The 23,861-nt window shown below is 46.3% G+C and overlaps 1 protein-coding gene across 10 annotated transcripts in view; it reads left to right on the top strand.

The window, feature by feature from the left end:
• ADCYAP1R1 (ADCYAP receptor type I) overlaps positions 1 to 23,861 on the top strand; it is a 138,856-nt gene that overhangs the window by 15,876 nt on the left and 99,119 nt on the right. For all 10 annotated transcript variants that reach the window (XM_028750780.2, XM_028750779.2, XM_028750783.2 and 7 more), the window contains exon 2: positions 19,758 to 19,913. In XM_028750780.2, coding sequence (XP_028606613.2) covers positions 19,833 to 19,913 — 81 coding nt within the window. In that variant the 5' untranslated portion in view covers positions 19,758 to 19,832. The remainder of the gene's footprint in view (positions 1 to 19,757; positions 19,914 to 23,861) is intronic.

Genomic DNA, 23,861 nt, shown 5'->3' with positions numbered 1-23,861 from the left:
ATTGAAACATTGCCCCTCAATGAGGCCAAACTTTCATCAGTAAAACACCGCACATCCACATTCCAGACTGCTTCACACATTAAACGCCCGCTTCCATCTGATACTCAGGAAACACCAGGAAAGGAAAGGAAGCTGCCATCGGGGGTAGCAACGGAACTGACGATTCACCATGCTAGAGAAGAAACTAAAAAATTTACTTATTTTTCAGTTTCTTCTTCTGTTAGATTCACGAAATGTTTAGGTGTATGTGTCCCCCTGCGTTCCCCCAGAAGAAAAGCACTGTCTATACACAATTCTGGCATTAGACGCAGTCCTGGGGAACAGAAGCTGCGGGTTTACTGTACTCTCTGCAAAGCTTAATTTCCCCAGCATTGGATTTGAGTAGCTCGCATTCAAATCGGTGGAAGTTACTCATTTCCTCTTGCGGTGGGAGGAGGGGAGGGAGGCTGCAGGTGGGAGGAGAACCCGGCTTTTTAAAAACCCTCTCATTTTCCCCCAAACTAGCAATCGGCAGAAAGAGACAGAGCAAGAGAGAGAGAAAGTACAAAAATAATTTAGATGCCTAAACTGCAGAGAGCTGGGGAGAGAGGCTGGTAATGACTAAGGCCTTGAGCTCCATCACAGCTGTCAGAAGTGCTCCGGTCCTCTGTAAATTTGTATTCATTCTCCCAAGTTGCTCTAAAGCTCAACGGTGGGTGAAGAGTGGCTGAAACCAGGCCAGTTTGGCCACAAGGAAATCAGAGGAATGCCAGCTCCTCCACTGAGTCTTAGCACAGGTGAAATTGGGAGCTTTCTCCTGCAGGTGATCATTAGGGTGGCACCTTACCTGTTGAAAAAGAAAGAAAGAGGCTGAAACGTATCATAAAATCTGCTCCTTCGAATGTGTCTTTGTAGATGCAGATTAAGCTGTTGGAATGAATTGTTGGTGGGGAACTGGATCATAGGATTGTAGAGTTGGATACGTCATCTAGCCAGACTAGGGTTGCCACCTTTGGTCGGGCAAAATGTGCGACACGTCAGGCAACATAAAGGACAGGTCGGGGTAAGGATTGGGGGACAGATGACACACAGTTTCATGACACTAAATCCTCAAGGAGTAAGGGGACTCAGTTACTTTTCCCCCACCCACCCACAAATGAATGAATTTTATTTTTTCGGTCACAGACCAGTTCCAGCCCACATACAATATCAAGGAAGTCATAAAACACAATAGGGATACAGTGGTACCTCGCAAGACGAATGCCTCGCAAGACGGAAAACTCGCAAGACGAAAGGGTTTTTGGTTTTTTGAGTTGCTTCGCAAGACGATTTTCCCTATGGGCTTGCTTCACAAGACGGAAACGTCTTGCAAGTTTGTTTCCTTTTTCTTAACACCGTTAATACAGTTGCGACTTGACTTTGAGGAGCAACTCATAGCACGCGGTGTGGTAGCCTTTTTTGAGGTTTTTGAAGACTTTGGTGATTTTTGAAGCTTTTCCAAAACTTTTCTGAAACCGTGCTTCGCAAGACGAAAAAATCGCAAGACGAAAAAACTCGCGGAACGAATTAATTTCGTCTTGCGAGGCACCACTGTACATTTGAATTCGCAATTAGGTATAACAGGGACAATACAGATATAGCAACAGTTAAAAAATATATAAATTAAAACTTAGTCATTAATATGTAACCTTAGGGGCGCCATGTTGAGCTACCCTTGATCTATTGCTGCCCTGGCCTGCTGGAAGCCTGCTGTTATCCTTCCATCAGCCTTCACAAACCTTCATGCCACCTCGAAGGAGCTAGGCCATTTTTAGCCCATAAATCACAGCATTTTATTTTTAAAAATCTCTTCAGTGAGATAATTTATCAGTTCCACATTCTGCGACGTCGAGGAACCGCCTAAGTATTAAGTGTTTTAAAAGTTTATCCTCTGACGACTTGTCGGTTTCCGTTCTGTAATGAGTTGGGTAATTATCTATGCCTCTTCTCTGGTAACTCTTTCATTATATAATTATCATATAATGGCTTAAAATTCGACGGCGCCTGGTACTCTGAGCCATCTTTTCTCTCTTTTGTTCCTCCTCAGGATTGGACTTTTTCCTGCTTAAATGCACTTTAGAGTAGCCCACAGAGAAGGAGAATTAAGATGACATTTGATGCACAGATATGAATGAAAATGGAATTTACTTTTTTTTAGTATCTCTTTTGTGAAAAATTGATCTAGCTTCTAGTTTTTCATATTGACTGAATATGTTTCAGTTTTGCATTTGATTTTCTTCCGTGAAAATGTATCCCACTGCAATGAGGCCATATCTGAAGAGCTGAAGAAAGCCTATTTCATACCCTCTAAACATTTCCCCGATGAAAACAGGGACGTCATATTCCATAATAATAATAATAATAATAATAATAATAATAATAATAATAATAATAATATTATTTATACCCACCCGCCTGACTGTGTTGCCCCAGCCAATCTGGACAGCTTCCGACATATATAAAAAATAATAATTAAACATTTAAAAACTTCCCTATACAGCCCTGCCTTCAGATGTCTAAAGGTTGTATAGGTACTTTTCCTTGCCTTGTGGGTCACCTAACTCCATATCCTCCAACGTTTTGCCAATGAAAATAGGGACGTCCTAAGGAAAAGCGGGACATTCTGGGATCAAATCAGGAACCAGGATGGCTTCTGTAAATCTAGGACTGTCTCTGAAAAATAGGGACATGTGAAGGGTCTGCTGTTTTTTAAGGCACCCTTCCCCAGCATGGTGCCCTCCAGATGTTTGGATTACGAGTCCCATCGGCCACATTCCACACTGGAGTGATGGGAACGTACAGTCATATGTGGTGGGATTGTCCGTTAGTTAATGAATTTTGGAAACAGATTGGTATAGAAATATTGGGAATTGTAGGAAGGAATGTGGAAATAACTAAATTAATGGTTCTTATTACCCTGAGTAGTACTGAGTTAAAAACAAAAGAGGAATGCAAATGGGTAAAATTGGATGTAACTGCAGCCAGACAGTTTATAGTGAGAAATTGGAAAAATGCAGAAGAGCTGGGGGTGAACCAATGGAGGAAAAAACTGAATAACGTTATAATTTTAGAATACCTAACTGTGAAGATACATAGAATGAAAGGGCTTAAGGTCAGTGAGAAAGAGGAGGGTTGGTTTGAGAAGATATTGAATTATTTGGATAGGTTTGAACAATTTGGGGCAATTAAAATGTTAAAAGTTAAATAAACCTTGTGGAGGGAGGAGTGTTAAGGTATATAGAAGTGTGCATATGGTTGATTTGAATATGTTATTATTGAATATTATTGAATATGTATAGCCAATGTATCAGCCACCTGGGGAGTTTCACTGTTTGTGTTTTGGTGGTTGGTAAAAAATGAAATCTATGAAAAAAACCCAAAAAAACCAAGTCCCATCGGCCTTAGTCAGCACAGGATGGCACAATAATTCATTTTTTAAAAATCTCATTTATATCCCACATTTTTTTCCTTTATGGATCTCGAGTTGGCATATATAGTTCCCGCCTCCCCACCACATTTAATCCCCCAACAGCCCTGTGAGGTTGGTTAGCCTGAGAGGCAGACTAGCCCAAGGTCACCCGGTGAGCTCTGTGGACAAGTGGAGACTTGAACCTTGGTCTCCCATGTCCTCGTCTGGCACTCTAAGCACCACACTGGATGCATGCATGCACAGACTCCAGGGAAGAACACCTAAGAAAAACACCTAAAGATGGAACCGTAATCTTCATAAAAAGCAAGAAGGCAACATAATTTCTCCACTGATGAGCCAACTGAAATTCAGCATTACAAGAATCTTAATTGCAGGAATATATCAAAAGATTTCAAAAGCAGAGGGGAATGTAAAAGCTGTCCAAAAGTGGAACAGACTACCTTCTTCTTTGGTGATCCCTCATAGCCGAGTAAGATTGTCTTCCATAAACACGGTTTTAACAATGAGTCCGTAAGTGACTATGGAGGCCAATTCTGGATCCACGTGTCCTTCCACGGTGGGGACATTGGTTTCCGGGTGGGAGTTGATGACGGTGTGGATTTGCCAAGCGTGCCTTCCTCTTAGCATGTTTCTCCCTTGCGTCCTGAGTTTGAGCGTCTTCAAAGCCCATGACACCTTTGGGAAAGGCTGTTTTCCAACTGGAGCGCTCGCAGTCCAGTGTTTCCCAGTTGTCAGTGTTTATACTACATTTTTTAAGATTTGCCTTGAGAGAGTCTTTAAATCTCTTTTGTTGACCACCAGCATTACACTTTCCATTTTTAAGTTCGGAATAGAGTAGTTGCCTTGGAAGACGATCATCAGGCATCCGCACAACATGACCAGTCCAATGAAGTTGATGTTGAAGAATCATTGCTTTGACACTGGTGATCTTTGCTTCTTCCAGTACAAGGTGGTGGACTCTCCTTCATTGGAAGTTTTAAAGCAGAGGTTAGATGGCCATTGCCAGGGATTTTTTTGCTGTTATTCCCATATGGATGGAAATGAATGACCCTTTAGGTCCCATCCTGCTCTACAGTTCTATGACTTCTCTCTCTCTCACTCTCTTTCGATTTTCCATTGGCAGTTTCAGAGTTAATTTGGAGACATTGTAAATCAGCTAAAATCTTGTTGACAAACTTACATTCAAGGATGCTACCCGGCCCAAATCCTGTACAGTGATACCTCGGCTTACAAACACCTCGAGTTACAAACACTTCGGGTTACAGACTCCGCTAACCTGGAAGTAGTACCTTGGGTTAAGAACTTTGCTTCAGGATGAGAACAGAAATTGCACGGTGGCGGCACAGTGACCGCAGGAGGCCCCATTAGCTAAAGTGGTGCCTCAGGTTAGGAACAATTTCAGGTTAAGAACGGACCTCCAGAACGAATTAAGTTCATAACCAGAGGTACCACTGTGGCTCCATTAGCTAAAGTGGTACCTCAGGTTAAGAACGGTTTCAGGTTAAGAACAGGCCTCTGGAACAAATTAAGTTCATAACCAGAGGTACCACTGTAATTTTATACAAAAAAAACCCACAACAACAGCTGAACCATGATCAACAGTATTGATAACTGAGAATGCCGAAGAAAGTTTGAACCGAGACAATGCGCCACTGCCTCTTTGCAATGCAAATTTTAATTAAGACGGTTTGTTTGACAATTCCCCACCTCCTCTGAATTTACTCACCTCTGGAACCAGCTCGCAGGTTCTCGGCAGCCAACATTTCCATGTGAAGCCACTTGTCAGTGTCAGGGAGAAAATGAAAGTCATTTTTCTCTCTCCACAAACATGCCAGGGTTGAATAACGAATTGGGAATTAAAAGCTTAGTGGTGCTAAATCAGAGTCATGAAATGCTGCACGTTTGAGCCTGAATGGCTGGGGCTCATCTTCCAGGGCACCCTTTGCCAACCTGCTCCTCTCCAGATATCTGGGGCTGACAGGAGTTGTCGCCCAAAGCAGCTGAATGGCACCAGCTTGGCAAAAAAAAACATCTCAGAGAGTTCAACAGAGGAACTAGAGTACAGCCAGGGACGTAAGACGACATCATTTTCAGTTCCACCCTGGGTTTGTTGCATGCAGCGCTGCTTCCATTCTGATGCACTTTGTGTTCCACCCAAAACTAAGTTATTTGTCCAACGTGGTGTGTCAGAGAAAATTCCCTTTAGGGCAGCGGTTCTCAACCTGTGGGTCCCCAGATGTTGTTGGACTACAACTCCCATCATCCCTGAGCTCTGACCTCGCTAGCTAGGGATGATGGGAGTTGTAGTCCAACAACATCTGGGGACCCACAGGTTGAGAACCGCTGCTTTAGGGGTTTCAATACAGAGGGTCACAACAACTCTGTATCTGCCCAATTGGGCAGATCTTTTCTTCAGCACATGCATTACAGGACATTTAGAAAACATCTGAAGGCAGCCCTGTTCAGGGAAGTTTTTAATGTGTGACATTTTTAATCTTTGTTGGAAGCCACCAGATGGGCGAGGTACAAATAAATTATTATTATTATTATTATTATTATTATTACCGTATTTTTCGCTCTATAAGACGCACCAGACCACAAGACGCACCTAGTTTTTGGAGGAGGAAAACAAGGAAAAAAAATAATTCTGAATCTCAGAAGCCAGAACAGCAAGAGGGATAGCTGCGCAGTGAAAACAGCAATCCCTCTTGCTGTTCTGGCTTCTGGGATAGCTGCGCAGCCTGCATTCACTCCATAAGATGCACACACATTTCCCCTTACTTTTTAGGAGGGAAAAAGTGAGTCTTATAGAGCAAAAAGTACGGTATTCCCTTGGGATTATTGAGGGTTTCCCCATGTCCTTGGCTCTACTGGGGTTCTCCCAGCAATTTGAATTAGACCCAGAAATGCATTGGCAGCCAGTGCAACCAGGCCAGGATTGGTACCTTGGTTTTTGAGCATCTTAGAAGCTGAGCGTTTCGGTTTTTGAATGCCAAAAACCCAGAAGTAAATGCTTCCATTTTTGAACGTGTCTTGGAAGTTGAATAGTCTTCCAGAATGGACTACGTTCTAGAACTGAGGTACCAGTGTATGTTCAAACCATCTTGCCCCAGTGAGAAACCTGACTCCTGAATTCTGCACCAGCTGAAGTTGCTGAATCATCCTCAGAAGCAGCCATGCGTATAATAACGGTAAAGGCAAAGGGACCCCTGACCATTAGGTCCAGTCACAGATGACTCTGGGGTTGCGGCGTTCATCTTGCTTTATTGGCCGAGGGAGCCGGCGTACGGCTTCCGGGTCATGTGGCCAGCATGACTAAGCCGCTTCTGGTGAACCAGAGCAGCGCACGGAAACACCGTTTACCTACCCGCCAGAGCAGTACCTATTTATCTACTTGCACTTTGACATGCTTTCAAACTGCTAGGTTGGCAGGAGCTGAGACAGAGCAATGGGAGCTCACCCCGTCGCGGGGATTCAAACCGCTGACCTTCTGATCAGCAAGTCCTAGGCTCTGTGGTTTAACTCACAGCACCACTCGCATCCCATGCGTATAATACATTGCAGTAAAAAAAAATTTAATAATAATATTGAAGTTCGGGAGCCCCTGCCCTAGAACATATTTAAGGAGGACAGAGGAGAGGGAAGTCCTGATGGACAAGTTTAATTGCTTGCACTGACAGGATGCCATGTCGAATACAACCCATCCTCTTCACTATCTTCCTCGCGAAGAGCCTTGCCTTAACGGTTCCTTCGGAGTGGGCCAGGAACCTCGGAAAAGCCTTTCCTCCCTTGAGTGACATTTTGTAAAAACAAACCTTACGCCTCATTTGTTCCATCTGGCCACTCCAGACGGAGCCAGACCCCCGGGCTGTGTGAAAAGGCTTCCTGCTGAGATGAAGGCGTTGGGGGGGAGCTGTCACTGTCATCTCGGCGGGCTTGACCTGCCGCAATGGATACGGCCAAGTGCGCCACTTGTGCGAGCCGCCCATCGGTTCACCCGCTGAGTCAGAGAGCCGAGTGCGAGGAAGCGGCGTCGCTATACATGCTGTTGAGCATCGTAATGATGGCGCTCAGGGGGTTTTTTTGAGGGGGGGATCGGCTGCGTAGTCTTCAGGATGCGTTTTGTCAGCTTAAAGACCCGAATGCAAATCTTCTGCCTTTCCTAAATGAACGAGTAAGTGTGCTGCGAATTCGAGTGTGGTTTGTGAGCAGCGGTTGTGGGCAGGGTGGCAAAGGACACTTCATTCTCCTACTTTTTCGCCTCTTATAGAGCTGCTGCCAGTCAGTGTGGGCACTGTTGATCTAGATGGACCAATTTCTGCTGGCATAGGGCTCACCCCCCCTCCAATCTTGAGGGGGCCAGAGGAGGCCTAGTGGGATGTGGCCCCGGGCTCTACGGTGTTAGGAGATGCTGTGCGGAGCAGCAGGGCCTGGTGTACAAATGTCACATTGGGATGGGGGCCTGTTCAGCCCTTCCTGATGTGACAATCATCACACACGCAACATGATGTGCATGACATTAGCCCCCTCCCCCATTTGGACACAACTCAATGTTTGTGACCACTTGTCATTTGACCAGATAAAGAAGGGGCCATAGCTCAGTGACACATTGTCTGTTTCATAGGCAGAAGTTCCCTGGCTTCTTCAGGTAGGTGGTGCTGTGATCTAAACAGCTGAGCCTCTTTGGCTTGCTGATCAGAAGGTCGGCGGTTCGAATCCCAGCGACGCGGTGAGCTCCCGTTGCTCTGTCCCAGCTCCTGCCAACCTAGCAGTTCAAAAGCACACCAGTGCAAGTAGATAAATAGGTACCACTGCGGCGGAAAGGTAAACGGCGTTTCCGTGCGCTCTGGTTTCCGTCACGGTGTTTCGTTGTGCCAGAAGACGTTTAGTCCCACTGGCCACATGACCCAGAAAGCCGTCTGTGGACAAATGCCGACTCCCTCAGCCTGAAAGCGAGATGAGTGCCACAACTCCATAGTTGCCTTTGACGGGACTTAACCACCCAGGGGTCCTTTACCTTTTACCGTCTCCAGGTAGGACTGGGAAAGGCTTCTGGCCCAAATGTTTGAGAGCCACTACGTCTTTGGTGGAGATGATACTGAGCCCAATGGACCAATGATTTGACTTGGTAGAGGGTAGCTTTACCGCTCCCCCTGGTGGGTCTCTCTCCCTGGAGAGCCAGTGTGGTGTAGTGGTTAAGAGCGGTAGTGACATAATCTGGGGAACCGGGTTCACATCTCTGCTCCTCCACATGCAGCTGCTGGGTGAGCTTGGGCTAGTCACACTTCTCTGAAGTCTCTCAGCCCCACTCACCTCACAGAGTGTTTGTTGTGGGGGAGGAAGGGAAAGGAGATTGTTAGCCGCTTTGAGACTCCTGAAGGGGAGTGAAAGGCGGGATATCAAATCCAAACTCTTCTTCTTCCCTGGGTGTCTTTGACTCACAAGGAACATAGGAGCCAACTCCTAGGGGCCGGCGGGTCTTTACCCACCCCATAAAATATTTGAGGGGGCCAGGACACCACCAAAGTTGATGGACATTGCAATTCAAACAGTATGCGTACACCGTGTCATGTGATCAATTATGCAGGGTGTGGCTTACCTGCTCCCCAATATTTTATTCAAGATGGCACCCCTGGAGAGGAGGGAAGACCATGAGGAGCGTGGACCAAGGCTAGGACTGTGTCTCGTCGTATGCTGTGGTGCAATCCTACGTCTTATGACTGGGGCCCTTTTCAGATGTTAGTGGACTCCAGTCACCCAGCAATTTCTGGGAACATCTAGCCAGGTCCCCATAGTCCAGGAGTAGGCAACCTAAGGCCCATGGGCCGGATGTGGCCCAATCAACTTCTCAATCCGGCCCACGGACGGTCTGGGAATCAGCGGGTTTTTACATGAGTAGAATGTGTGCGTAGAATGTGTGAGTAGAATGTGTGCGTTTATTTAAAATGCATCTCTGAGGCATAGGAATTCATTCATTTATTTTTTTTCAAAATATAGTCCGGCCCACCACATGGTCTGAGGGACAGTGGACTGGCCCATGGCTGAAAAAGGTTGCTGACCCCTGCCATAGTCCACTGACCACATGCCACCACAGAGCATGGCCATGATGGCTGGTAACCAAAGATAGTCCCCTCCTCCATAAATTTGTATTTTAAAGCCATCTAGGTTGGCCATATGCTTTCTGGCTAACGTACCTTCACATGAAATTTAGTGGGACCTTCTTAACACATCTCTGTAAAGGTAAAGGTAAAGGGACCTCTGACCATTAGGTCCAGTCGTGGCCGACTCTGGGGTTGCGGCGCTCATCTTGCTTTATTGGCCGAGGGAGCCGGTGTACAGCTTCCGGGTCATGTGGCCAGCATGACGAAGCCGCTTCTGGCGAACCAGAGCAGCGCACGGAAACGCCGTTTACCTTCCCGCCGGAGCGGTACCTATTTATCTACTTGCACCTGATGTGCTTTCAAACTGCTAGGTTGGCAGGAGCAAGGACCGAGCAATGGGAGTTCACCCCGTCGCGGGGATTCGAACCGCCGACCTTATGATAGGCAAGTCCTAGACTCTGTGGTTTAACCCACAGCGCCACACATCTCTGTACTCTCGTGTATATTTTTAGGACCTGATTTCTGTGTTTGTAAGTTGTTTTAACCTGCTTCCCTTAGGTTGAAGGGTAGATAAAACATCACCATTGAATAAAATATATTAAAGGATTCCTCACCATTATTTCAAGGCTAACGCCATTGTTTCACAAGAGCGACCCAATTTTTTATTTTTTATTTTGCAAGTAGCATAAATGTTGTGCTGATTATTATCATCTACGGTGCTCTCATTAGGCTAATGCTTTTAAAATGACTTGATCATTAATTGACCGACATTTGAGCTGCGAATGGACGGAATCTAGTTTGTTTTGTTTTGTTTTACTGGGCAGAGGCCTCTAACCCCTGCGCCACTTTGAGACGTGCCCCATGTTTTGGAACGGGGAGCGGCGTGCGCCATTCAGCTCGCGGCGGGATGAGGAATTTTGAGGAAACGGAACGAGGCCGTGGATGGGATTCGTGGAATTTTGTACGGGGGTGTCTTGCACGTCTGTTGAGGCGAAGCGATGGAGTGTGTGCATCTGCCTCGCGCATTATGAGCTTGGATGGTGCTCTGGAGAGAGAGAAAGGGAGAGAAAGAGTGAGTGAGATAATAATTGGTAACGATTTTGGACGGCTGGTGCTGAGCTGATAGAGCAACACACTTGCATGCCGCAGTGTCCTTGGGGTGTAATTAAAGAACCTTTTCTATTTTTTAGCATTCCAGTCGAGAGCGAGGGCGTTATGGGGCGGGAAGCGTTGTCGGTGCTTGTCTTTCCCCGTAGAGGGGGTGGCTCGCTAGATTCTCGTTGTTATGTCAACCACAGCACCCTCGTGGAGAGAGGGAGAGAAGAGAGAGGGGCCCCCTTTTTTCATTTATCCCCATTTCGAAATGCACCCACATTCTGACTCCGTCTCTCAGCTCCTTGTTCATTTTTGCTGTGTTAAGTGGATGCGTCCCCAATTGTCTCGCTGAACATCAGGCTTTCCAGAGGAGAAGCACCCGAGCGGGGCTTTTTCAGGCTTCCGGAGAAGCGGAACGTCTGCAGGAATTTGAAAGAAATCCCGAAGAGAGAGTTATTTATTTATTTTTTATTAGTTTACTATGCTTACTTGTTGCTTTTTACGCAGAAGGGCCTCAAAGCGACTTGCAGAGTGAGTGCAGAAAGAGCAAGAAACATTGATACCAAATACAGCCGTACCACGGAAGTCGAAAGGAATCTGTTCCGGAGGTCCGTTCGACTTCCAAAACTTTCGGTAACCAAAGCGTGGCTTCCGACTGGCTGCAGGAAGCTCCTGCAGCCAATCGGAAGCCACGGAGGTGACGTCAGATTTTCGGGTTCCAAAGAACGTTCGGAAACCGGAACGCCTCCCTTCCGGATTTCCAATTGTTTGGGAGCCAAAATGTTCAAGTTTAAAGGCATTCGGCTTCCGAGGTTCCAATTCTTGGGTTAAGAACTTATTCGTTCTGGAGGTCCGTTCTTAACCTGAAACTGTTCTTAATCTGAAGCACCACTTTAGCTAATGGGGCCGTGCCGCCGGAGCACGATTTCTGTTCTCATCCTGAAGCAAAGTTCTTAACCTGAAGCGCTATTTCTGGGTTAGCGGAGTCTGTAACCTGAAGCGTATGTAACCCGAGTTACCATTGTATTAAGATAAAGATACAATAAAACCAGATACAATAAAACCAGAACCTGAAATGCTCATTAGATAATTACAGGTAATCATTATGGACAAATCCACATCACCCCACCCAAAGCGGAAGCAGTAAATGGTCACAGACACAACAAATTATGTATCTATGTAGGTCTTGCATTTATATTCCACAGAACTCAATGTGGCATACGTGGTTCTCCTATTTATCCCCTACAAGAACCCTGTGAGGTAGGTTAGACTGAGAGTCAGGAACTGACTCCAAGGTCACCCAATGAGCTTCATGACTGAGTAGGGATTTGAACGCTGCTTTCCCAAGTCCTAGTCCAACACACTACACCGCACAGGCTTTCTGGCATTTATTTATTTAGTTATTTACTTCTTTATTACCTGCAAATCACCCTCAGGTCTGGTTACCCCAATGCCTGTGGTAAAATGGAAAGCACAAGAGCCCTTTTGCCGCCTGTGGCTTCCAGCAAATGGCATTCAGTAGCATCGCTGCCTCCAGATAGTGGAGGCCAGAACATAGCCGTCATGGTTAGTGGCAATTGATAGCCTTCTCCACCATGAATTTGCCTGATCTTCTTTGGAAGCCACCTGAGTTGGCCATCAAGATCTCCAGTGGCAGTGAATTCCATACTTTAACTATGGGAAGAAGTGCTCTCTTTGATCTGTGATGAATCTTCCAGCATTCTGCTTCTGGCCAGAGCAGGACACTGAACACACAGAGGAATATTCCTTCTTGAGTTTGACCCTACACATTTCCATTTCCCTTCTTGTCCTGAGCCCTTGGCTTCATCAGCCGTCTTCTGGTCCCTGCCAATTAGTTCTCTATGGCTAGATTTGATTTTTTTGATCTTTTTTACTGTGCGGTTCTTCCCATCTTTGTTGTTGTTGTTTTGCGTGTTGAGTCCCACAATGACACCCCCCCAAAAATTCACACTTCACACATCAATTTTTGTTTAAGGTTTTTGGCATAATTTTGGCCACAACTTTATTCAAAATACAAAAAATGTGAGTGGTTGCTTAGGCATTGGTTATGACTATCTGTCCTTGCCCTCAGGGACAGAGCTGGCCTTCCGGACACCAACGGAAGCCAGCGTGGGAAACAAGTATTGGGTGAGAAAATGAAGCTGGGCATCAGTCCCTCACTTCTCACCCTCATGTTCCTGTGGGGCTTGCATGGCCCAAGTCCAACACCACGGACAAGGACGAAAAGAATGGCAAGCCCCTGGATTCCTTTAACGGAATTCCCTTCACATCATTTGGAGGGGTAGGCACTTACCCCTCCAAGCACCAATTTAACCAATGCCTAACCGCCAACCTTACAAGTTGTGACGATTTGCTACACAGTAGGCAAAAACCAAATGGCACCAGCCAATTAGCCAGATGGCAAAATTCCTACCAGGCCCCCGCTCCAAGGCGGACGACCCCATGACAGGCATAGCAAGGTCAAGCGATCAAGAAAAAACCACCCTATTAAAGGGAGGGAGGGCGGGTGATCCAGTGCAAAACGGCCAAGAGGACGTCCAACGTCTGGCCCCTGTATTTAAAGACTCTGACCCCTCCTCCAAATTGGCAACAATCAAAACTCCCCAGCAACCCAATTTTAACCACTTAAAGGCTTGGGTTCCTCACCAAATCTGCCCAGTAATGGCAGGGTGGCTTGTTCCCCCAACCGCAACACGTGCTCTCTGTTAGGGAGAACACGCTTTGTCGTTTAGTCATGTCTGACTCTTCGTGACCCCATGGACCAGAGCATGCCAGGCACTTCTGTCTTCCACTGCCTCCCGCAGTTTGCTCAAACTCATGCTGGTAGCTTCAAGAACACTGTCCAACCATCTCGTCCTCTGTCGTCCCCTTCTCCTTGTGCCCTCCATCTTTCCCAACACCAGGGTCATTTCCAGGGAGTCTTCTCTTCTCATGAGGTGGCCAAAGTCTTGGAGCCTCAGCTTCAGGATCTGTCCTTCCAGTGAGCACTCAGGGCTGATTTCCTTCAGAATGGAGAGGTTTGATCTTCTTTCAGTCCATGGGACTCTCAAGAGTCTCCTCCAGCACCATAATTCAAAAGCATCAATTCTTCGGCGATCAGCCTTCTTTATAGTCCAGCTTTCACTTCCATACATCACTACTGGGAAAACCATAGCTTTAACTATAGGGACCTTTGTTGGTAAGGTGATGTCTCTGCTTTTTAAGATGCTGTCTAGGTTTGTCATTGCTTTTCTCCCAAAAAGCAGGGGTCTTTTACTTTCGTGGCTGCTGTCACCATCTGCAGTGATCATGGAGCCCAAGAAAGTAAAATCTCTCACTGTCTCCATTTCTTCCCCTTCTATTTGCCAGGAGGTGATGGGACCAGTTGCCATGATCTTCGTTTTTTTGATGTTGAGCTTCAGACCATATTTTGCGCTCTCCTATTTCACCCTCATTAAAAGGTTCTTTAATCAGGGACGCGGACTTATAAAAAATATTGGGGGGGCCCGGGAAAGCTCATGAATAATAAATAAGCTCATGAATATGCAAATAAAGTGGCGCTGCCTCCTCGTGAGCGAATAGGGGAGAGCGTGCTGCGCCTATTAATCAGCTCCAAAGGAAATTGGGTGGAGCTTTTGCTCGGGAGGGAGGGCAGGAGGCATGCAGCCCGCCCCTCCCTGTGCATTTTGGGCTGGGGGAGGGGCGGCGATGGCGCTCTGCTGGAGGGGCGCCGGAGATTATTGGGGGGGCGGAGCCCCCCCAAACGAATTTTTGAGGGGGCTCGGGCCCCCTCAAGCCCCATGGAGTCGGCGCCTATGTCTTTAATTCCTCCTCACTTTCTGCCATCAAGGTTGTGTCATCTGCATCCCATCTTTAGGAGTCATCAACCGCTTAATCTGATTCCAGGGCTGGCTTGCTTCCCCAGAATTTGAAGCATCCGGTGTTGAAAGAAACTGGAAACTGGAAAAAAGCACACATCTCATGACCTTTGGCTCGATGGAACTGGCGTGTTTTGCCGTGTGCTTTTGCAGGAAAGATTGACAGGCGTCCTCTGGAGACGCCGATCATGTCGGCTCGCTCTGTCAGAGAGCCCACTGAAGTACAGGCAATTAGTGTCCAAAAGACTGAGCAGTTTGTCTGGAAAATTGTACAAGAAAGCGGGTCAGGTTTGCTGCTCCTTGTTATGCAGCTGGGATGGGAATTTGTAGACTTGTGTTCTGGCAATCGGTCAACTGGTTGTTTGCTTAAAGCTGCCCTGTTTAAGGGCTTTTAAGAAAATCCCTTTTTGCTTAGTGTTTATGATTTCCAGATGTAATCTTGAGTGCCTCCTTTTAAGAACATAAGAAGAACTTTCTGGATCAGGCCAATGAATTACAGACCAGCATCTGTTCTCAGAGTGGTTAAACAGATGTCCTTGGGGAACCCACAAGCAGGATTTGATCACAGAATGACAACAACAACAACAACAACAACAACAACAACAACAACAACTTTATTATTTATACCCCACGCATCAGGCTGGGTTTCCTCAGCCACTCGGGGCGGCTTCCAGCGCATATAAAAATACGATAAAACATCAAACATTAAAAGCTTCCCTAAACAGGGTTTCCTAAAAGTCAGAGAGTTGTTTATTTCCTTGACATCTGATGGGAGGGCCTTCCACAGGGCGGGTGTCACTACCAAGAAGGCCCTCTGCCTGGTTCTCTGAAACCTCGCTTCTCGCAGTGAGGAAACTGCCAGAAGGCCCTCGACGCTGGGCCTCATTGTCTAGGCACTGGGGTAGAGATGCTCCTTCAGATATACTGGACCGAAGCCGTTTAGGGCTTTAAAGGTCAGCACCAACACTTAGAATTGTGCTCGGAAACATACTGGGAGCCAATGTAGGTCTTTCAGGACCGGTGTTATATGGTCTCAGCGGCTGCTCCCAGTCACCAGTCTAGCTGCCGCATTCTGGATTAGTTGTAGTTTTCAGGTCACCTTCAAAGGTAGTCCCACGTAGCGCGCATATCCCAATTAATCACAATCCTAATATTTATTCATTCCTAGGGTTTAGGGGGACCCCCCCCGCAATTTATAACAATAGTTTATGTGTTGTTTTAACTGACTTCCTCCTTCAGGGACGCTGGGCCAATAGTTTCAACTGACCATGCAACAGGAACTGCCCATCAAACATGTTTCACAATTCAGCAACTTGAATAGGATATTGCGTAAATACAAATATTTCACAAGAAATTTAGTGTGGCTTAGAACCGAAGCCAGCTGTAAATTAATGTTTGTGCGGAATTGATGATGCCAATCCTAAAACATGCAGAAATCTGGTTTCTATCAGGATGGTCAGAGGGAGGGTGTTTGTGCTGTCTAGAATTAGGAAGCGCTGGGATATATGCATCCTGTCTTGGACTGACTGTTCAAATCTAAGAAGAAACCACTAGCTGACACTGAATTTTAACTTAAGAACTGTCTGATGGAGACCATTGGTTTCAGGTAGGCAGGGCTCGTAAATATATAAAATGAAAACTTTGCAGGCATTTTCAGGTGTGACGCAACCAGGTTTTTAAATCAAAATCTCTCATTAAAAACTAAACACCCCACGAGCAGAATAAGCAAAGGCACCACCCACATACAAATTTGCTTTCGCTTTCTTCTCAAGCATCTCTGACAGTTTATCTTTACATCAGAATAGATCAGACATGCCAGGAATGAAAAAATGCTTCTCTTCTTTGCCTGCTAGTTAATGGTTACAAGTATTGCAAAAATTAATTAAAACAGTTTTAGGGGTAAGCTTTCATGTGCATGCACACTTCTACAGACACACTTGTATAAGCACACGAAAGCTTATACCTAAAACTACTCAGTTGGTCTCTAAGGTGCTACATTATAATTTTTAAATTCTTTTGGAAGGTTTCTTTCAAAGACTTTCTTAGATCATATAACTTTTTTGAAGACTTGATTCGTTTAAGGGAGTTTTTAGGTTTTTAAGAGGAGTCTTTTTAACTTTCTTTTTAAAGAATTGTTTTAATTTCTTTTGACTACGGCAGACCAACACGGCTAGCTACTTGAATCTTGCAAAAATTAAACTTGGGGGAGAATTGAACTTGCAGTAGGGCTGCAAATCAAGGTCCCCTTGTGTAAAATTGGGGGCATCTCAACAGCATCCCTTTAAAACAGGCATAGGCAAACTCTGGCCCTCCAGCTGTTTGGGACTACAATTCCCATCATCCCTAGCTAACAGGTCCAGTGGTCAGGGATGATGGGAAATGTATTCCCAAATATCTGGAGGGCCAGAGTTTGCCTATGCCTGCTTTAAAACAATTATATTAATCCCAAAGTGTGGCTCTCTTCATATGACTGAGTTGCGCCTGGATGCATTCCATAAAAGTGCAAAGGTCAAAGGGGCATTGCATTAACAGCCTCTGTTGTTGGCCAGGAGTTAATCTGAACTCGAGCTGCTATGCATTATTTGGGTCCTTTCCTGCAGTCAACCAGGCTTAGAGGAATGGTGGGGCCTAGAGCGAGGGTCCAGTGTCATAGAAGGCAGAGGTGGAAGGGGCAGGGAAAAGTGTAGGATATTGGCTACATTTGGATGTCACAATACATTGTGGCTTATTGTGATAGAAATGTGCTGTTGGGGGCTTTGAGCTGTCACGCTCCTTTTCCTCTGGCATGGCTGTGAGGAGGTGATTTCAAACCACTGCTGCTGTTTTTTAAAACCACAGTTTACTGTGCCCTTCAAGCCCTAAACTGTGGTTGATCTTAGCTACAGTTTGTGGAGAGTGGCCAGTTTTTTTAACCCGCAGTTTGGGTTGTTAAGATTAAGCATGGCTTGTTTGATTTGGACAAACGGACCAGCAGTGGTTAATCGGAAGCAAGAGAGCTTCCAAATTCTTCCTCGAACCTTGCGATGTCTCATTCAGGTCACGATAAACTGTGGCTTATTGTGATGCCTAAATGCAGCCTCTCCAAGAGAGGACTGGAGAAGAGAGTGCACTCAGAGGTTTTCTGAATCACTTCCCTTCCTCCATTCATTGAGGAGATGAGTAATGCGGTGATTTTATTTTTCATTAATACAAATCATTCTGGTTCCCAAGCATTGCTGTTTTGCCAGAAAGCTGCAGCCAAGGTTGAAGTAGGAGGGAATACTGAACAACACTTGAATAGAGAGCAGCTTCCACTATTATTTCCATTTATTTATTTATTTTCTCTCTCATTTTTTTTACTTCAACATTCTCTTCCAGCCGTTCATTTCTTTATCTCTCTCGGCTCCTGTTCCTGCTTCGTCTCCAGAGACCGAGGCACGCTGTAATGCCAAATGCACTCACACTTATCCAGTGAAAACCAGCCTGCTTTGAACTTAACCTTGGCCAAATCCATAAAACAGGACAGAGGTGGGGAAACCGAGGGCCACATGCCAGTGGTGGGCAGGGCCAGGGTTAAATTGGGAGGAGCATTGGGTGTGAGTTTTTCCACTGAAAAGTAGGCCGCAGTCCAGCCACACAAAGGCCAGAGGTTTCTACATAAACCGCTGTCAGCTGTAAGGGCAGGTGGGCGTGGCTTGAGCAAAATGGCGTCACAGGTGAATCGGGGAGGCCTCTTGTGCCTTATTAGGCCTACGGACTTGAGCTTCCTCATTGTTTCCTTCGATCAATAAAACAGGAGTTGAGAAAGATTGTGTGCCCCTTCTCCTCTAACTCCAGCTCAGAGCCAGCAGATGGCTTCTCCCAAGGCTTCATTGCCCCAGCAAACCCCACCTTCTAACCCCTCCTCAAGCTTGTCTTCCAAGAAGTGTGATTAGAGGTCATTGAATGATCTTGGACCATTAATGGCCTTTCTGCTTTGCTGCAGTCTTTCTGCTTACCAGTCTCTTGTGGCGGTGAGGGGAGGAAATAATGTATGACAGGCAGGAAATAATGTATGATAGTGATCTACTATCCAGTATAAAAAAACTGGCAGTGATCTAAGACCCTCTGAAGTAATTGAAGTTCAATCAATCAATCAATCAATCTTTATTTCACAGATACAGTAATTATGTTTGGGTAGCTTCATGACAGATCCAAATAGTTATTAGATGGACAAGTAACTAAACAAGTGAGAAAAGTCACACTATGTATATTTGTATTAGTTTACACAGTTGTGAGGAGCCAGTCAGAGTGCACCAGGCGCTCTCTCTCTCTCTCTCTCTCTCTCTCTCTCTCTCTCTCACACACACACACACACACACACACACAGCATCCCCATTCCCTCTCTTCCACCTCAGTCTTTCCCCTCAAAAGGTAAAGGGACCCCTGACCATTAGGTCCAGTCGTGGCCAACTTGGGGGTTGCAGCGTTCATCTCGCTTTATTGGCCAAGGGAGCCGGTGTACAGCTTCTGGGTCATGTGGCTAGTATGACTAAGCCGCTTCTGGCAAACCAGAGCAGTGCACAGAAATGCCGTTTACCTTCCCGCTGGAGTGGTACCTATTTATCTACTTGCACTTTGATGTGCTTTCGAACTGCTAGGTTGGCAGGAGCAGGGACCGAGCAACGGGAGCTCACCCCGTCGTGGGGATTCGAACCACCGACCTTCTGATCAGCAAGTCCTAGGCTCTGTGGTTTAACCCACAGCTCCACCCGCATCTCAGTCTTTCCCCTACTGATGCTTTAAATCACAGTTGACTTCGTGCAGCCTGCGACTGACAAAAATCAGTCCGTGATCTATGAGTTGATTGTGATTGACGTGTTGGACACGCCTGATGTATGACATCTTGAGCTTCTTGAAGGAAGTGTGGGTGCAACTATGGCTGATAAAAAACTCCATGCCAGTTAAAGACATTGCTAGGCAAGATCTGGAAGAAGCCATGAGCCCCACATCTCCTCTTCCTCGTTTGATCACTGCACTTATAAGACAAAATCTTGACACCTGCATCCTTGCTTCCATACTTCCGCCCTTCCAACAACATGTTCCTAGACCGTGACTGCAATTTGTTCATATGGCCAAAATGACCTTTCGTTTCTCTCACGGAAACTCGGTAGTTTATCAACGTTCTGTCACTCGCATCTTTGATTCCATTGTATCAGAACCTTGCCTCTATCTCGCCTCCTTTATACAATGTTTTCTCTTTCTTCTTTTTTGCAGAGATTTGAAGAGCTCGAGGCAAAATCTTCTGGGCTCCTCACACTCCAGTCACAGGAAAAGATCTAAATCTGTTTCATGAAGACTGCGGTTTGGTTGATTGTCAAGATGATCGCCTGCTGGAAAACCTGTGTCTTGGCAGCCATTTTTCTTCCTCTGGTAAGTAACCCTAGAAGTGTTGCCATCACATCAAGCTACCTTCCTACAACCTGCATCCTTTTAGGGTAGATACCCTGGTTGCCTATGCAACTCTCCATTCCCACAACCCAGAGGTTGTTCAAGTGTGGAAAGGGGAAAGGAAAAGACCAGTTCTCGAGCACACATTCATGGTATTTTCAGCTGTGAGGGAGACATTTAACCTTTCAGTTTTCAGGAGTGAGGAAGCCTCATATGACTCTAACCAGACTCATGGGTGTCCACATGAATTTTTCCAGGGTGGGGGTCAAGTTTGAAGACTGAAAGGCAGGGGTGCAGACCAGCGTGTCAACCAAAAATGGAATAACGCCTGCACATTTTCTTTCATATATCAGGTTTTACAAATTCTAAAAGCCTTTTTTACAAAGGAATCTGGAGATTGTGTTTCATGGCGTGACTGAGGAGGGCAACTGTAAAAAAAGGTAAAAGGTAAAGGACCCCTGGACGGTGAAGTCCAGTCAAAGGGGGCTATGGGGTTGCGGCGCTCATCTCACTTTCAGGCCGAGGAAGCTGGCATTTGTCCACAGACAGCTTTCCGGGTCATGTGGCCAGCAGGACTAAACCGCTTCCTATTTATCTACTTGCACTGGCATGCTTTCGAACTGCTAGGTTGGCAGGAGCTGGGACAGAGCAATGGGAGCTCACTCCATTGCGGGGATTCGAACCACCAACCTTCTGATAAGCAAGTCCAAGAGGCTCAGCGGTTTAGACCACAGCGCCATCCGCGTCCCTGTTTAACATAAAAGGTAAAGGTAAAGGGACCCCTGACCATTAGGTCCAGTCATGGACGACACTGGGGTTGCGGCACTCATCTCGCTTTATTGGCAGAGGTAGCCGGTGTACAGCTTCCGGGTCATGTGGCCAGCATGACTAAGCCGCTTCTGGCGAACCAGAGCAGCGCACGGAAATGCCGTTTACCTTCCCACCAGAGCGGTACCTATTTATCTACTTGCACTTTGATGTGCTTTCAAACTGCTAGGTTGGCAGGAGCAGGGACCGAGCAACGGGCGCTCACCCCATTGCAGGGATTCGAACCACTGACCTTCTGATCGGCAAGTCCTAGGCTCAGTGGTTTAGACCACAGTGCCACCCGCGTCCCTCTGTTTAACATACCTTTCTTTAAAAGATGATTGCATGGATTCAAGGAGATAGGTCCACCTGCAGGTTATTGTCATGATGACTACATTCTCCCTCCACTGTCAGAGTCAGTTTGCCCCTGAATATCATTTGCTGGGGATCTCATGGAATCTCAATGGCTTCTCATGGAAGCTTCATCTAATGGAATCATAGAGTTGGAAGGGACCTTGGGGATCATCTAGCACAACCCCTTGCAATGCAGGAATATGCAGCTGTTCCATATGGAGATTGAACCTGCAACCTTGGTATTTTCAGCATCATGCTCTAACCAACCACCATAATGTGCGGCCTAGGACCTTCATATCTATGGGACCACCTCTCCTGGTATGCCCTGTGGAGGTCCTTAAGGCCCACAAATAACAACACTTTGGAGGTCCCGAGCCTCAAGGAGGTTAGATCGGTTTCAACTAGGGCCAGGGCCTTTTCAGCACTGGCCCCAACGTGGTGGAATGCTCTGTCACAAGAGACCAGGGCCATGCGGGACTTGACATCTTTCCGCAGGGCCTGCAAGACAGAGCTGTTCCACCTGGACTTTGGTTTGGACTTGGTCTGACCCTTATGTTTCCCTCCCCTTATGGTCTTGATTTATCAGCTACTTTAAAATGAGGCTGCATTTTAAATTGCATTTTAACCTGTATTTTAAATTGGTTTCCCCCCCCCCTTTCCCCCCTCTCTTTTTCACCTATTATGTTTTTACTGTGATTTTATTGGTGTTAGCCACCCTTAGCCCGGCTCTGGCTGGGGAGGGCGGGTATAAATAAAAATTATTATTATTATTATTATTATTATTATTATTATTGTTGTTGTTGTTGTTGTTGTTGTTGTTGTTGTTGTTGTTTGTTGTTATTAGTGTGTTGCACTCAGTCCTGGTTTGTGGGCTTCCCATAGAAATCTGGCTGGCCACCATGAGAACAGGATACTGGACTGCGTGGGCCTTTGGTCTGATCTAGCAGCCAAGCACTTACCGTATATTTTGCTCTATAAGACTCACTTTTCCCCTCATAAAAAGTAAGGGGAAATGTGTGTGCATCTTACGGAGTGAATGCAGGCTGTGCAGCTATCCAAGAAGCCAGAACAGCAAGAGGGATTGCTGCTTTCACTGCGCAGTGATCCCTCTTGCTGTTCTGGCTTCTGAGATTCAGAATATTTTTTTTCTTGTTTTCCTCCTAGGTGCGTCTTGTGGTCTGGTGTGTCTTATATAACGAAAAATAAGGTAGATTATGGCTGCTGTCCAAATGTTTTTGCCAGGGAGACCAAGTGAAGCCACCACTGAGGAAACGCAGGGGTGAAACCTACAGCGCACATGTCCCCTTTAAGCTGGCTACAAAAGATGCGCGGGAAACAATTTGATTTGTGAGTCACAACGTTGCCTTGAGGGCTTTGAGCTGAATTTTAAAGCCAACTGCAATGCAGGTGTTTGAATTGCCAGTAATGATTCAATCAGGTGGATTTTTGGCGCTAAGGACTGGCACTTCCTCCAGATGCCTTTGTAGCGTTTCAAGGTTGGAGTGCGCAGATAATAAATGGTTCCTGCCTTAGGCTGCGATTAGTATGATAAGGCTGGTTTTTAAGGGAAGGCGCGAGCGGCACTCTGCTGTGCTAATGACAGGGTGTGAAGGAACACTGTGAATGGCAGAGAGGTAAATACAAGCCCGGGAGAATATGGGGAAGAGGAGGGAGGATTGCTCAGTGGTGGAACTCAGTCGTTGCATCTGCAAGGTCCTCGGTTCAATCCCAGACATCTCCAGTTACGAAAGATCTCAAGAATAGCAGGACTGTCCGTCTGAGACCTTGGAGATTTAGGCAGCACTGCATTCCATCTTCCTGACATTTCCTTCCATGATAACTTTCCCGTTTTATGTGACCTTTCACACACTTCTGAAAATCTAGCAGGCATTTGGTGCTCTTTTCCATGTCAATTGCTTCTCAGTTGACCCAGAAATTGAGGGCGTTTTGTACTGTATTTCCACCTGCCCAAGTTTTCATAGATCGTACCATCACCCCTCCCTTCCCAAATGGAAAGGAGATAAAGGTAAAGGGACCCCTGACCATTAGGTCCAGTCGCAGACGACTCTGGGGTTGCGGCGCTCATCTCGCTTTACTGGCCGAGGGAGCCGCCGGACAGCTTCCAGGTCATGTGGCCAGCATGACTAAGTCACTTCTGGCGAACCAGAGCAGCGCATGGAAATGCCATTTACCTTCCCACCGGAGCGGTACCTATTTATCTACTTGCACTTTGATGTGCTTTCGAACTGCTAGGTTGGCAGGAGCAGCGACTGAGCAACGGGAGCTCACCCCTTGCGGGGATTTGAACAGCTGACCTTCTGATTGGCAAGCCCTAGGCTCTGTGGTTTAACCCACAGCACCACCCGTGTCCCCAAATCACACATGCACACACCAGACAAAATCAACGGACCCTGGAAACAGAAGGGAGAGGCAGGTAATACAATAGTTTCTGCATCCCATTGACTTGGTCAGTGTTATTCGCATGAGAAGCAAATAGTATTTGGGGAGAGTTGTTGATATCGGCTTCCCCATCTTCGTCAGGTTTTTGGAAAAAAAGCTCAGCTCAGTGAGGGGCGGGGGGTGCGGGGAAGTAGAAAAAGGAAATGCTGGAAAGAAATTGCAAGGAAATAGACTTGCCTCAAGTCACTTCAGATTCGGCTATTAATAACCAGGACGAGGAAGGAGACTATTCAAGGCTTTAATAAGCGTGTTGCTGAATTTCTGCTGCTGAATCAGCAGCTTGTTTAACTGTGTTGTCAGCTTACTTAG

This window comes from Podarcis muralis, chromosome 12, assembly GCF_964188315.1.
Source record: "Podarcis muralis chromosome 12, rPodMur119.hap1.1, whole genome shotgun sequence".
Lineage (NCBI taxonomy): Eukaryota > Metazoa > Chordata > Lepidosauria > Squamata > Lacertidae > Podarcis > Podarcis muralis.
Note: the sequence above shows the minus strand (reverse complement) of the source record. Positions and strands in the feature narration are given on the sequence as shown.